The 14956-nt window shown below is 43.8% G+C and overlaps 1 protein-coding gene across 1 annotated transcript in view; it reads left to right on the top strand.

The window, feature by feature from the left end:
• Positions 1–3774: 3774 nt before the first annotated feature.
• NFKBIE (NFKB inhibitor epsilon) overlaps positions 3775–14956 on the top strand; it is a 31924-nt gene continuing 20742 nt past the window's right edge. Inside the window, exon 1 of the mRNA XM_083350369.1 lies at positions 3775–4461. Within this exon, the coding sequence (XP_083206495.1) occupies positions 4076–4461 (386 nt within the window). The 5' untranslated portion in view covers positions 3775–4075. The remainder of the gene's footprint in view (positions 4462–14956) is intronic.

Genomic DNA, 14956 nt, shown 5'->3' with positions numbered 1-14956 from the left:
TGCATTTTAAAACAATGATCTATGGCTTAACAAATTGTGATTTAAAACATTCAAAAGCCATGCTTAAGTAGAGCATGATGTACTGAAATATGTGAACCTAGATCTTTTTGTGATTTTTTTAAAAAATCATATATTCTTCTCCTGCTTACCTATATTTCCGCACTTTTCTGGAATCTACTCATAGACCTTACCATAAGTTAGAACGTACCAATAATCTAAACTGGTATACACAGACATACAGTTCATTGTTCAGTGTCATTTGTTTGACTTTGTATTAGAAACAAGCAATCAGAATAAATTGGGTATAGTGTGGCTCTGACTCTGTTTGTCATTCAGCAACTGAATAGCTACACTCCGCAGGAATAGAAACTTTAAACATGGCTTAGAGAATATTACAACAATTCAAATAAGAAATCACTAAGGTAAATTAGCCAAAGAAAAATATAATAGAATAATCAGCTGCAGCTACAAGTAGTCACTCTTGGCCACTGTGTATGTGTGCCTCCAGTGAAAAAGCTAATTGTGTGAGTCCCTTCCCCAAGGACTGCTGATGACTGCTTCTTCCTGACAATGGAACCCCATCCTAAACAAACCGTCTTCTGACTTTCTGGATACAGAAACTACCTACAGTTTGTCTTCTCAAGAGTCAGTCTCACTACACTGGCCTTCATCAAGCGCATTACTCACTCCAGCCAAGCCTTAGTCCAGTATGTGTTTAATTTCACTTGGTTCAGCAAAGATGGCTAGGGAAGGTATGCTGGGTCTAATTGCATAAAGTTTTACAAGGAGGCATTGCAAACTAGAGCTGCATCAATCAAATTGGTCTTATTTGTTTATCAAATTTAAACGCAGCTTATCTCACTCTCAGAAAGATTCTGAATCTTGGCATGGACGTCAAAGTTCATGGGAGTTCATGGGATCATGAATATCTTGTACTTAAACAAGCCAAAACACCTAGGTCAGGGGTGTCAAACTGCCGGCCCATGGGCTGGTTGCATCATACAGAGGCCATGCCCACCCCAGCTCCGGCAATGCAAAAAAAGTTGCTATACATCACGTCACGTCACATGATGTGGTAAGTTTGACACCCGTGCCCTATGGCAGGGTTTTTCAACCAGTGGTACAGGTACCACCTGTGGTACATTGGCACCTGGCAGGTGGTACACAACCATCCTAGTAAAGTGGTAGCGGGGGAGGGGAATGAGCTGAATCGGTGGCAGCACCACACAAGCCTGAGCGAGAGATGGCTGGAGCTGCAGGGCTGTCAGGGCTCAGCGGAAGCACCAGGATCAGCGCCAGGCTCCAGCTGGAGCTCGGCGCTGATCCCGGTGTTTCTGATGAGCCCAGAAGAAGCACCGATCAGCTGGAATGTTGCAGCATCCCAGGGTCTTGTGATTTACATTCAGATGCTTGGCAACAGATTCATATTTATAAACGGTCACAGTGTCCCAGGGTCATGTGAAGGGACCAAAACCTGTTGCAACCGCCCAGCAGACGGGGGGAATAAAAACCAAACACCCCACCTCACCCCCACTGCCAATCCTCAACAGAAATGCTCACAACAATGAAAACCTCAGGTAGGAGGAAGAGCGCCGCCGGGCAAACAGGCAGGTGTCTTGCTCGGCTGTGGCTTGGGGGGCATTTTTTCCAGTGCCATTGTAACTTCGAACAGTCACTAAGCGAACTGTTGTAAGTCGAGGACTACCTGTGCTTCATCACTTTTTTCCTTTTTTTTTTTGGTCATCAAGTTTTTGATACTTTGCTAGGCGACTGGTGGTACTCGGATGTTGCCATATCCTAAAAGTGGTACAATGAGTGAAAAGGTTGAAAAGCCCTGCTCTATAGGCTTAAATGATTAAGAAATCATTTAAGTATTCAAGCCTGTGTCTACTTTCAAGACCTTCTAACCTCTCAGCCACTCAGATTCAGTCTTCTTCCTACAGGTCAATTTTATAACTTCAATTATTACACAGGGGGGAGTCCAAGAAAAGGTTTTATACGGTTGTTTTCTGCAATTCAGCATTACTGTAACAATAAGGTCAGAGGATAAAAACTGAAGCCATTTTATACTTTAAAACCAGATTTTAAGGTGCCAATCTGTTAAACAGGATCAAGCAATTTGTTTGTACTAGCTTTAAAATTCAAGGGACGCGGTGGCTCAGTGGGTTAGGATGCTGAGCTTGTCGATCAGAAGGTCAGCAGTTTGGCGGGTTGAATCCCAAGTACCGCGTAACAGAGTGAGCGCCTGTTACTCATCCCAGCTTCTGCCAACCTAGCAGTTCGAAAGCACGTAAAAATGCAAGTAAAAAAATAGGGACCACTACGGTGGGAAGGTAACAGCGTTCCGTGCGCCTTTGGCGTCTAGTCATGCCGGCCACATGACCACGGAGACGTCCTTGGACAAGCGCTGGCTCTTTGGCTTTGAAACAGAGATGAGCACCGGCCCCTACAGTTGGAAACGACTAGCATGCATGTGTGGGGGAACCTTTACCTTTAACTTTAAAATTCACATTATTGCTTTGGTGGTATGTGATATTTCTGGCTCCAGTTGGTAATACTGTGATGACTTTGATCACTCAGACACTGATGTCACCCTTCCTCATGGTTCACTGAATCATGCTTACTCAATTAACACAATTTCCTGGATTTATGCAACACAATGAAAATATTATGTGGACCAGGTTCATTCTACACACGTGAAGTTAAAGTATAGTTGTTCAGTTTAATTTAGTTTAGTAGAGCTGGCTGCTGCAAAATCCCAGAGCAGTAGTGAGTTTCCTGTAGGTCCTAAGGCAGTGCAAGAATTCTTATTGCACGTTATTTGCCTATATTGATCCTGGCTATAGGAGTTGCTGGGCTTTCTTTTAAAATATGAAAAGAAAGATGAAGAATGTTTCTAATTTTCATGCGAGTTACTGGTTTCTGCAACCGTCATAAATACGAGTCAGCTGCCAAGCATCTGAATTTTGATCACGTGACCATGGGGGGGGGGATGCTGCGATGGTTGTGTGAAAAATGGTCTTGAGTCAGTTGTGTTCAGTGCTGTTGTAACTTCAAACGGTCACTAAGTGAACTGTTGTAAGTTGAGGACTACTTGCAGTGCTTTTTTTGTAAAAGAAAAAGGTGCCGGAACTCACACATGTCATACAACCCGCCTTGCCTACCCTACAAGGTTCCATCCAAAAAAAGGTGCCGGAACTCCGTTCTGAGCGTTCTATGACAAAAAAAGCCCTGACTACTTGTATTTGCATACCATATTGAACACATGAGGCGGACTGAAAGAGAAATGGTTCCTAGATGTGCATTATTTGCATGTGTTCATTTGTATAAAGGCTGCAAGAACCCAGATGCAGGAGTTCTCTGCTGTTTGCCACCCTATTGTAGTTGAAGATAGATTTGCTGAGGATCATTGGGGATTTATTAAGTTCAGCATCTAAAAACTGCCGAGCTGAGTGGCTTTCTAACATCTGCCCTTGCCCCACGTGTATTTATTCCGTTTAGTTAGAGCTGTAATTCAGTCAAGCCTTCTGGCTGTTCCCACATCAAAACATCCACGATAAATGAAAACGATAAAACGCCCACAATACATATTATAATCGGGGGGTGGGTGGGGGTGGGAGAGGGAACGAAAGGAATTCCCAGTATAACACCCGACCTCAAAAATCCATACATTCGAAATCTCAGCGGCATCGTCTCAATGCACAAGGGCTATTCGAAAGAGTTCCGTGTCAGCGCCTTCCTGAGGAGAAGAGGACAAGTGTCACCTCAGGGCGGACAACTGTTGTACTATATCCGAGGCGAGCGGAGGAGGAAGTCATTTCCACGCGCGACGCCAGGCGGCGCTCTCCAACGGGAGGGGAAGAGGCGGATTTTCTTGCGGCTGGGAGGAACCCAGGCGGAGCAGGCAGCTCTGCTTGCAGTTTCTTTACACAGGCTTTGGGTTTGCTCTGTTGTCGGCATGAGCTTTCCGAGGTTTTCACTTTCTCCTTGTTTTCGGGTGCCGGTTTCCTAAGCGCCAGCCCCCCCCCCCGTCTCTCTTGGGGGAGAACCTCGTCCCTTCCTGCGCTGGGGAATCATGTCGGAGCTCCGGAGCTCCGGGGAGAAGAAAGAGATGCTGCTGGAAGGTGGCGGCGGAGGCGGCGCGTACCTGGAAGAAGGACAGTGCGACTCGGGCATCGATGTCATCCGTTCACTGCATGGCCAGCCCGGGGAGGCAGAGCCCCGCTCGCCGGCTGCCGGGAGGATCCCGTTGGATAAAATCCCTGGATCTCACAGCCGAGGCAAAGAGGAACCGGCAGACGAGAGGCTCGATTCGAGTTACGGCTCTTCGTCTATTGTGGAGTCCTTAACCGGGCTGCAAGGGGAGCCTAACGCCGAGAAGGAGGAGGAGAACGAGGAGGAAGAGAGGCTCAGGCAGCAACTGTTGGAGACCCTTGCTTTCCTATCCGAGGACGGAGACACGTGAGTGACCCCCGACGCGTCCCTATGTGCACTTGACAGCTGGACGATGTGTTGTTACGCGTGGCTGCGTGATTCTTATATCTCTGTGTGCTTGTTTGGCGTAACGAACCTTATCCCTGGCACCTGGAAGCTTAAGGGAGGGAAAAAGGGGGGGGGAGGGTTTGCTTTCCACACCACATTGGTGAGTTGGCCATACAAATAGGTGTCCTGCCTGCAGTCCCTAATGCACGTGTTATCTGCAAAGATGGAGAATACAGGAAAGACAGAGGCAGGGTTACAATATATTACGAGTTGGATAACTCATCTGTATTTTTTTTAAGGTGATCCAGTAGTTATATAGAATTATTGTGTCTGCCTGGGGGGAAAGAAAAAGAATAAGTTAGTTTTTCGCCCAGTATCAAAATATGTATTTTGTCGGTTCCCATCTTATAGAGTAAGAAGCCTAGTCAATATGCTTGTAACTGTAAGTGAAAACATGCAGACACACAGACGGTAAAGCTGAGGTTTGGAACAGATGATAGGAAGAGAAACAATTATGAAACCCTGCCCCTCCTCTCCCAACCTGCCATGTATTTACTAAATTCCTGGAATCAATGCTGGCTTGTGCTTCTGGTAATAGGAATGGCCTATGTGTTGTTAACCTGTCTGTATAGCTAGAAGCAGCTCTTGTGGGGACAACAGTCTACTCTGTGGAACGGACAGGTAGAAAGAGGCAAGAGGCTCTGGGAAGGTTGCTGAGGAAATCTACACAGGGTGATCTGACCTGAAACTCTCTCCTAGCTAGGCATACTTTGGAGAGTTGGATGGGCTTCTTAGCAATAGTGAGTTGGAGCTGTCTTTGCAAGTTCTTCCTGACATTTTGCTCTAGTTCCATTCTCTTACTGTAAAGAGGTTAAGATGTTCACTTTAATGATCATTGCCATTAAACTGCTTGTGTTTTTATAGCTTTCTTTGTAGGCTAAGACCTGGGATTTGATCATTCGATCCCCTTTTGTTCTCTGCTTTGATCCTGTAGATTTAGTTAACCTTTTTTTTCTCTCCTGATTGGCCTGTTACATGTATTGCTAGTCTTACATACCTAGAAGATAGGGGTTCGTTCCTCAGCACATGGAGAATGCAATGCGTGGGCTTCATTCTTGGTTTCCCTAAACAGAACAAATAACGTAGTGAAGGATGATATATTATTTAATAACTTTTTATATTGCTTCTTATCCAAAAGCATTTGCATAGTAACAATACATTAAATAATATATCAACTACATGGGGTTAAATAGAAAAAAGGAAACATTTCAGAGAAGATCTGAATGCATGAGAATTGGGGCCGGTTTGAATTATAATCCCACACATCTGGAGGACCCCACATGGGAAATATTGAAATATTTTCTTACTTGCTTCTGCACCAAGTCTCTTGTCCTTTCCCTTGCCAAATTAGTTTCTTCCTTCTCCAGCATTACTGATGTGATAAATGGGGGGGGGGGCAGGGGCTGAGTGAATCACAAATCTTGAGTGGAGAAAGGCTTTGTGGGAAGAAAAAGCAGCTGCCGTTGCTTCCATGGTTCATTCTTGCTTTATTTTCTCTGCTAGGAAGGGGACCAAAAAAAAGGGGGTCTTCAAACTCTGCCCTTTTATGACTCATGGACTTCAACTCCCAGAATTCCTCAGCCAGCATGCCTGGCTGAGAAATTCTGGGAGTTGAAGTCCATGAGTCATAAAAGGGCCGAGTTTGAAGACCTCTGAAAAGCAATGGGAAGAGGGTGCAATTGGGGCTAGGCGAAAGTCATGTATTTTAAGAGCTTCAGGCTCTTGTCCTTATCTCCTTTCTGCCTGAAATTCTTCCTGTGCTGCCTCCCTCTGCTTTAGACCTTTTCAGAAGCACTCTTGTGTTCTGAAATCCAGACTAGCTTTGCTTATCGCTTTGGGCATCTCTAGTTTTCCTAGTTGTGCTAACCTTCTGTGCTTTTCTCTAGCTATGCAGAGTTTTCAATTGTGGCTGAGCTGGCTGGCTATAAGAGGCTTGTTAGCAGGGCTTTTTTTTCTCATAGAACGCTCAGAACGGAGTTCCGGCACCTTTTTTGGATGGAACCTTGTAGGGTAGGCAAGGCGGGTTGTAAGACATGTGTGAGTTCCGGCACCTTTTTCTTTTACAAAAAAAGCACTGCTTGTTAGCCAACACTCAGAAGAATATTGGGTTGGTGAAGGCTAAGGGAAGAATGGGGATGAATGCTTCTAGTCTGATCAGATATTTGCTCATGATGAGGAAACTGGAGGGGGGGGTGGAATTTGTGCTTTTCCTTCATGTGGTCTTTCCTAGTTTAAAGAACTGGGAGCAAATACAGTATATACTTCTCTTTATAAAGGATATCCTATTCTTCTCTTCCTCCTTTGAAATGAAAAAAAAAAACACAACCCCTTAAAACAGACATGTCAAACACAAGGCCCGGGGGCCGGATCCGGCCCGCGAAGTGATTTCATGCGGCCCACGAAGCCATCCTGGAAACAGTGAGGGAACGGCCCCCACTGCCTTGGCCCTGGCCCAGAGACCCTCCTCCTGCCAGAGACCCCCAGATCTGTCCCACTCCTGCCCAGGCCCCCATAGGCACCCTTGATGCGAACGATGTAGAGCTGACCATGCCCACCCAGTAGGCCATACGCACTCTAGCCATGCCCACCCACTAGGCCACACCCACCCAGGCCACACCCACCCGGCCCCCTGAGGGCAACCGCAATGCTGATGCGGCCCTCAATGAAATTGAGTTTGACACCCCTGCCTTAAAATCTGTATGTATGTTGAAGAAGCATGGTGTGTGTGTGCCTTATTCCTGCCAGATCCGTTGAAAAGAGTAGCTGCTAGTTTGGTGGGTGTGTGGCCATCCGGGCGTAACAAAGCTAGAATTCTTTTTATTCACTATTTCACAGCAATGGACAATTATCGCTTCCTCGTGACAGTTCTAATGATGAAAGAACAGGAGTTTGTGGCTTCAGATCTCTACTTCCTGTTTTTTTATAGTTCCATAATGAAGCTGGTTCTTGAAGGCTACCATTTGCAGCTGATCACTCTGGAACAGGGCAGCTACATAGCATAGCTGGCTGGGGAATTGTGAGCACTGAAGTCCACGAGTCTTAAACTTGCCGAAGTTGGATATCTCTGCTTTTAATAGTACTTTTTTTGTTGTATAATATGTGAATCAGTCTGATTCTCGCACGTGTCAATGTTAGGTGATGATCTTTATATTGGAATGACAGATAGTAGAAACATGGAAACTGTTTAGTATAGGTTTACTAATATTTATTTCTAAGCTACGGTAGTAATCCATTCAGACAACTCTAAGCAGGATATGTGAGAATTCCTGTTATGATAACTTAAAAGGATTTTAAAACTATGTTCAGGGCTGCTTCGTGCATATTGAATCAATACACCAGCCATGAGGCATGATTTTCAAATGAATTAAGTCTTGAATGTCAGTTGGAAGGATAGTGAAGGTTCTGTGGGAACTGGATTGTCAAAGCATGGAAATGGTGGTAGTAAGCAGGGCTTTTTTTCTCATAGAACGCTCAGAACGGAGTTCCGGTACCTTTTTTGGATGGAACCTTGTAGGGTAGGCATGGCGGGTTGTATGACATGTGTGAGTTCCGGCACCTTTTTCTTTTACAAAAAAAGCACTGGTAGTAAGAATTGGTTTCTATCATAAATCCCCCTTCTGCCTGGCAGCCAGCACATGAACTGTGCCTCTGAAAAGAGATGGGTTAGGATTCAGGGGTAGGCAACCTTGGGTCTTTTATGACGTGGTCTTCAACTCCCAGAATTCCTGAGCTAGCTAAAGTCCATGAGTCATAAAAGAGCCAAGGTTTCCCACCCTTCGATTAGGTCATCATGAATGTAAATTAAGTTAACTCAAGGATGATGGGGCAGCAGCAGAGGGGACTAAGTAGTGTCCTGAAGTCAAATTTGGGCATTATTGATGATACCAAAATACGACCCATTTTGATTTTGCATTCTGCAGATCAGAGTTTGCGGATCAGAATATGTATGATCCTTAAGACCAAACTTTTTGTTCTGACTCTTCAGAAAAATTGGAAGGCGCGCTTACTTTATTTTAGCAAGCATTGCATTATCCTTTCAAGAGACAGTGAAAAAGCTGGGAAATTGAAACACGTGTTTCATATTTGCCGGTTGAGCTCCGGATGGCCCCCGACCTTCGCTCCTTCCGACGCGATCTAAAAACCTATTTATTTGAACAATCCGGCCTGGTCTGATGGGTTTGGGGTTTGGGGTTTGGGTTTTAGCATGTTGTTGTTGTTAGTTGCGAAGTCGTGTCCGACCCATCGCGACCCTATGGACAATGTTCCTCCAGGCTTTCCGGTCCTCTACCATCTTCTGGAGTCCATTTAAGCTCACGCCTACTGCTTCAGTGACTCCATCCAGCCACCTCATTCTCTGTCGTCCCCTTCTTCTATTGCCCTCGATCTTTCCCAGCATTAGGCTCTTCTCCAGTGAGTCCTTCCTTCTCATTAGGTGGCCAAAGTATTTGAGTTTTAGCTTCAGGATCTGGCCTTCTAAAGAGCAGTCAGGGTTGATCTCCTCTAGGACTGACCGGTTTGATCGCCTTGCAGTCCAAGGGACTCGCAGGTTTTAGCATAGTTTTTAATTATTGTATTATATTGGGCATAATTATTTAATCTTTTTTAACTTTTGTATTTTGTATTTTGATATTTATTGCCCTGTACACCGCCCTGAGTCCTTCGGGAGAAGGGCGGTGTAAAAATTTAATAAATAAATAAATGCGTGATTATTTTTTAGTGCTCTTCTACCGCCCCTCTCCCTGCCCTGTAAGCCAAGGGTCCTTTTACCCCTGTAACTCTGCATTTGTGTTTCTTTTCTGTCATACTTGTATTGGGGTTTTTTTGCTTGACGGATGAAATGTTCTCTTTGAGTTCTAAGTTCAGCCCAGCTTGAATTCCTACTACGCTTATCTCCCACTAGGAATTCAGGTTCTTATAGAGCAGACATGTCAAACACAAGGCCCGGGGGCCGGATCCGGCCCGCGAAGTGGTTTCATGTGGCCCGCGAAGCCATCCTGGAAACAGTGAGGGAACGGCCCCCACTGCCTTGGCCCTGGCCCAGAGACCCTCAGATCTGTCCCACTCCTGCCCAGACCCCCATAGGCACCCTTGATGCGTAGGTCATACGCACTCTAGCCACGCCCACCCAGTAGGCCACACCCACCCTGGCCATACCCACCCAGCCCCTTGAGGTCAACCGCAATGCTGATGCGGCCCTCAATGAAATTGAGTTTGACACCCCTGTTATAGAGCATGGGTCTTCAAACTTGGCCCTTTTATGACTTGTGGACTTCAACTCCCAGAATTCCTCAGCCAGCGTGTCTGGCTGAGGAATTCTGGGAGTTGAAGTCCACAAGTCATAAAAGGGCCAAGTTTGAAGACCCCTGTTATAGAGAGCTCAAGCTTGCAATAAATCTTTCTACAGGCAGTCAACTTACAACAGTTCATTTAGTTCGAAGTTACAACATTGCTGAAGAAAGGGACTTATGGCTATTTTTCACACTTAACAACCATTTCAGCATCCTCACGGTCAAAATTCAGAAGATTGACAACTGGTTCATATTTATGACGGTTGCAGTATCCCAGGCACACGTGATCCCATTTTAGCAACCTTCTGACAAGCAAAGTCAATTGGGAAGCCAGATTCGCTGAACAACCTTATTACTAAATTAATAACTGAAGTGATTCACTTAACAGTTGTGGCTAGAGAGTTCATAAAATGGAGCAAAACTCACTTAACAAACATTTCACTTAGCAACAGAAACGTTGGGCTCAATTGTGGTCGTAAGTCGAGAACTACCTGTACCTATCTGAGCTGTCTGGATCTTCTGATTTTCCTGGTGCTTGGCAGTTTGCTTCCAGCTTTCCAACACAGAACCTGTTCACCTTGTCGGACAGGGTTCTAAAATAACAAATACCTGCTCTCAACAGTATTTATTTTTATTCATCAAATTTAGAGACTCACTCGCAGCAACTCTAGGTGGGTTACAATTAAATTGGCTATCTTCTTTATTATGCAGTACCTGGAAGAGGTCAGTTGGTGGAGAAGGAAATTACTAGGAAAAAGAAAAGAAAATCAAAAGGCAATTTATTTAAACGAGAAATCCATTGCTTCTTTCTAGTTTAAAGGTTATTAAAGAGTTCCTGTGGAAAAGTGAGGAACTGCCCATAGCAAGGCAAGTAGGCAAGTGAGTACAGTCAAAGGTTGCTGTATCAGGTTCCATCTCGCCTCATTTGTAGTAAGTTGATTTTTCCCATAGACTTGCTCTTTCCTATCAAAACCACAGAATTTAATTTTCAGGCATGCCAGAGTTAATCCAGAAACCTGGCTGATCACAATTTATTCTAAGCATGGAAACTAGAGATTATCTTGCAAACTGTTTGGGCAACAAGACTCTAAGGCCAGTAAACACCAGTTTGCCAGCAGCCATCTTCTACTTACAACTAATACAGGTAGTCCTCAACTTACGACCACAATTGAGCCAAAATTTCTGCCGTTAAGTGAGATATTTCCTAAGTGAGTCTTGCCCCCATTTTATGACCTTTCTTGCCTCAGTTGTTAAGTGAACCACTGCAATTGATAACTTAGTTAAGTGAATCTGGCTTTCCCGCTGACTTTGCTTGTCAGAAGGTAGCAAAAGGTGATCATATGATCTTGGGACACAGAAACAGGTCATAAATATGAGTCAATTGAACACGCATCTGAATTTTGATCACACGACCATGGGGATGCTGCAAAGGTCATAGCCATGAAAAATGGTCATAAGCCACTTTTTTCAGTGCCGCTGTAACTTTGAATAGTCACTAAAGAAACTTATACGTCAAGGACTACCACAAGTAGAAGTGGCTTTGTTATTTTCTTACCACACTAAAACAAATAATGGAAGAGCAGCAATTGAAAAGACTACAGTGCCATGCAGATATTTGCCCGGACAGCACTTTTGTAGACTATTGAAAATTGGTGACAGTTGTGGAAAAACATGAGAGCTACCAGGTAACTTTTAACAAGATGTGCAGCTGTGATTTAAATCTTGACAGGAGGCAACCAATTATTATTTTAATTGCAATTATAGTGCCAGGAATCAGTGCGTGTGAGTTCATCTTTCAACTGGATATTGGATATCCAGTGCTCGTTGACCAAAGATATGGAGAACCACTTGTGTTTCTCCCTCAGAAATTTAAAGTCTTGGATCAGTGCCAGGAAGGAGAAGAAAACCATGGATTGTTGTCCCAAGGGCCGGGATTGACAACAGGATTGGATGCTCTCCTTTTCCTAAAGAGATACCCAGAAGGCCATCTTAGTGTGGCTCTTTGCTTTGCTTCAGAGAGAGGATTAGTCGATGCAGCCCCCGCTTAATAAAGCATGGGATTCCCCCAACTAAGTAGTAATCTGAGAAACTGTATGGAAACTGTTGTAGCTATTTTGAATATGCCTTGAACTCTAGTAGGAGGAGGAGGAGGAGGAGGAGGAGATGTCAGGGAAGCCTAACACTGTAGCTCTACTGACTGGTAGGAAATCACATGACAGCTGCTCTAGAATGAAGGTGGAGTAGAAATGGGAAGGTGACAGGATTTATTTAAATCTCATTTTGGGGGCTTTTTTCAGTTTTCATGTGGTGCTTCCTATACATCACAGTACTTAAGGCTGCTTTGGCTTTCATGCAGCAAGTGGAACATATGATTGGGAGAGATGTGCACGGTTTTACTTAGCCTTATGGTAAGCACATATTCCAGTTAAATCCTTATTTCCATGATACATTTATGACTGAAATAAACCTGACTACCTTCAGTGAATCCCTTCATTATTCTAATGTTGTAAACTAAGCATATTACTTCTGGGGGAAAAAATTAGTAATCCTCTACAATAGTTGAGATAGGATTTTGTCATCTGGTCTTCGTGTGAGCAAGCTGATAGAAACCATGATGTGTGAGCATCAGGTGATACCTGCAAGTTTCAAAACATGACTGAAGGTTAAGTGGAGGAGATTCGCACTCAAATTTTGACCATGAATGTTAAAGGGGGGACAACTTTGCATAGCCCTTCCCTTCCCCCCCTTCACTGCATATTTGACTTAAGGGATCCTTCACATTATTGTCAATCAGAATGTGTTGTTATGTGGAGAATGCTAATATGCTAGTATTTACATGCAAATATTTTACATGTGTTGTCACTTCACATGGCTAGTAAATGTGTGGGCAGTAAGAGGAAAACAAAGCTAACCTCACAGTATTTTCAGTGTATGAAGGATTGATATAAAATCATTTAGAAGTTCTCAGCCATGTACACTACATGTTTTCTTGACTGTGCAGAAAGCTGAGCAAAATTTCATATTACTGTAAAGGAGATCTGTGGTAGCCTGTGGTAGCAAAAAAAAAATCAGAAATCTAGTGTTACTTTTTTAACTAACAAATGTTATTAAAGGGAATAAAATTTCATGGGGTACTACTTCATCAAGTGCACAGAGTAGCTACACTAATGTAGGATTTAAATTGGGTTGAGATGGGGAAGAAAAGAGGGGAAGACAGGATGAGTATGCAGAGGCAGGTCACATGTGGTGCCTGTCCTTATCAATCAATTGATAATTAAACTTAAAATTGTTGGACTGCCAGCCCTGAAATGACCAGATTGGTACGGTCCAAAAGAAAAAAATGAGATGCTATGTGAAACATCCCTAGAAGGAAATGTTTTGTACATCTGTTGTGTACCATGTCATATGAACAAGACACCTAAATAATAATTGCTAGAATCTAGCCGTGGTGGTGCAGTGGTTAGAAAGCAGTAAAGGTAAAGGTAAAGGTTCCCCCACACATGTGTGCTAGTCGTTTCTGACTCTAAGGGCCGGTGCTCATCTCCGTTTCAAAGCCGAAGAGCCAGTGTTTGTCCGAGGACGTCTCCGTGGTCATGTGGCCGGCATGACTAGACGCCAAAGGCGCACGAAACGCTGTTACCTTCCCACCGTAGTGGTCCCTATTTTTCTATTTGCATTTTTACGTGCTTTCGAACTGCTAGGTTGGCAGAAGCTGGGACGAGTAACAGGCGCTCACCCTGTTACGCGGCACTCGGGATTCGACCCGCCAAACTGCCAACCTTCTGATCGACAAGCTCAGCGTCCTAACCCACTGAGCCACTAACTCTGCATTTCCATTGGCAGGAGTTTTGATCCTGACTGGCTCAAGACTGACTCACTTTCCATCCTTCCGAGGTTGGTAAAATGAGGGCCCACATTGTTGGGGGCAATGTACTGGTTCTGTAAACCACTTAGAGAGGGCTGTAAAGCACCATGGAGAGGTATATAAGGCTAAGTGCTGTTGCTGTTATTGTCTAGAAACTTAATAAATAAATAAATAAATAAATAACTGCTGCTAGGGAGCATTGTGGAAGACACTATTATCCTTCTGTTTATGTTTGGGAACTTCCTGAGTAGATCTCAGTGGTCTACTACTATGTAGGATTTAATTTGCTGGATAATATTGGCTGTTGGCCTTATCTAGCTTTTTATCTGCAGAAGCTTTTGTCTGTTGCAGATTTTCTAATTCCATTTCAATTTAACTTGGAATTTACAAATTCCTGGTTGATGGATGATCCCTACCTGGAGGAAGATGGGAATGTAACTTTGCTCTGTGTTATATTGCTGGATGATAAATGTGGGATGGCATGGTGACATAATAATTTTGTTCCTATTTGAAAGATTACTTTCAAGAAAAAGAAAATATAATGTGGTTAGTAGCTTGCAATGCTCCATCAAATTCATTTTAATTTTCATAACCCCATAGTGTTATATGTAATTACTGGTTTCTAACATATAATGCTAACGTAAGGATTAATATTATACAAAACTAAAAAATTGCAGTGAGGTATCGGCAGATGATATTTAGCTGTATTTCTGTGTGTCATGATAGTTGGGCTATGGAAGTTCCTAGATTTGGCTTTGAGGATCATAAACATTAACTGAATTGCAACAAGACATGCATTATTTATATATGTCTATGGAGATTATCCAGGAGATTATCCACCTTTGGGACATCCAGGCTGTCCCAAAGGTGGCTTTCCAAAAGGCAACTGAACTTTCTTCGTTATTGCTTGAAAATGTTTCGCTTCTCAGCCAAGAAGCTTCTTCAGTTCTGACTGAATAATGGGGAATGGAAGGACTGATATTCTTTGCAATCATTTGGTCATTAGCACTTAGAAACTTCGAAGGTCAGTTGGTGGTTAGCTCTCTGAGAGTCGTTGAGGCCTCTTGGGGGTTTATCTGTACCCTCAGAATGCAAATGGGTGTGGAGCCTTCTTGGTATTGCTAAAAGGAGTATGTTGTAGACAGGCGATAGGTGGCATTGTATTCCTCCCCCTCTGTTTTTTTATTTTTTTATTTTTTATCCCATTTATATCCCGCCCTTCTCCGAAGACTCAGGGTGGCTTACACTCTAAGCACAAATC

The sequence above is a fragment of the Vipera ursinii genome (genome assembly GCF_947247035.1).
Source record: "Vipera ursinii genome assembly, chromosome: 1".
Lineage (NCBI taxonomy): Eukaryota > Metazoa > Chordata > Lepidosauria > Squamata > Viperidae > Vipera > Vipera ursinii.
This window is presented reverse-complemented; position numbering and strand designations above follow the sequence as displayed.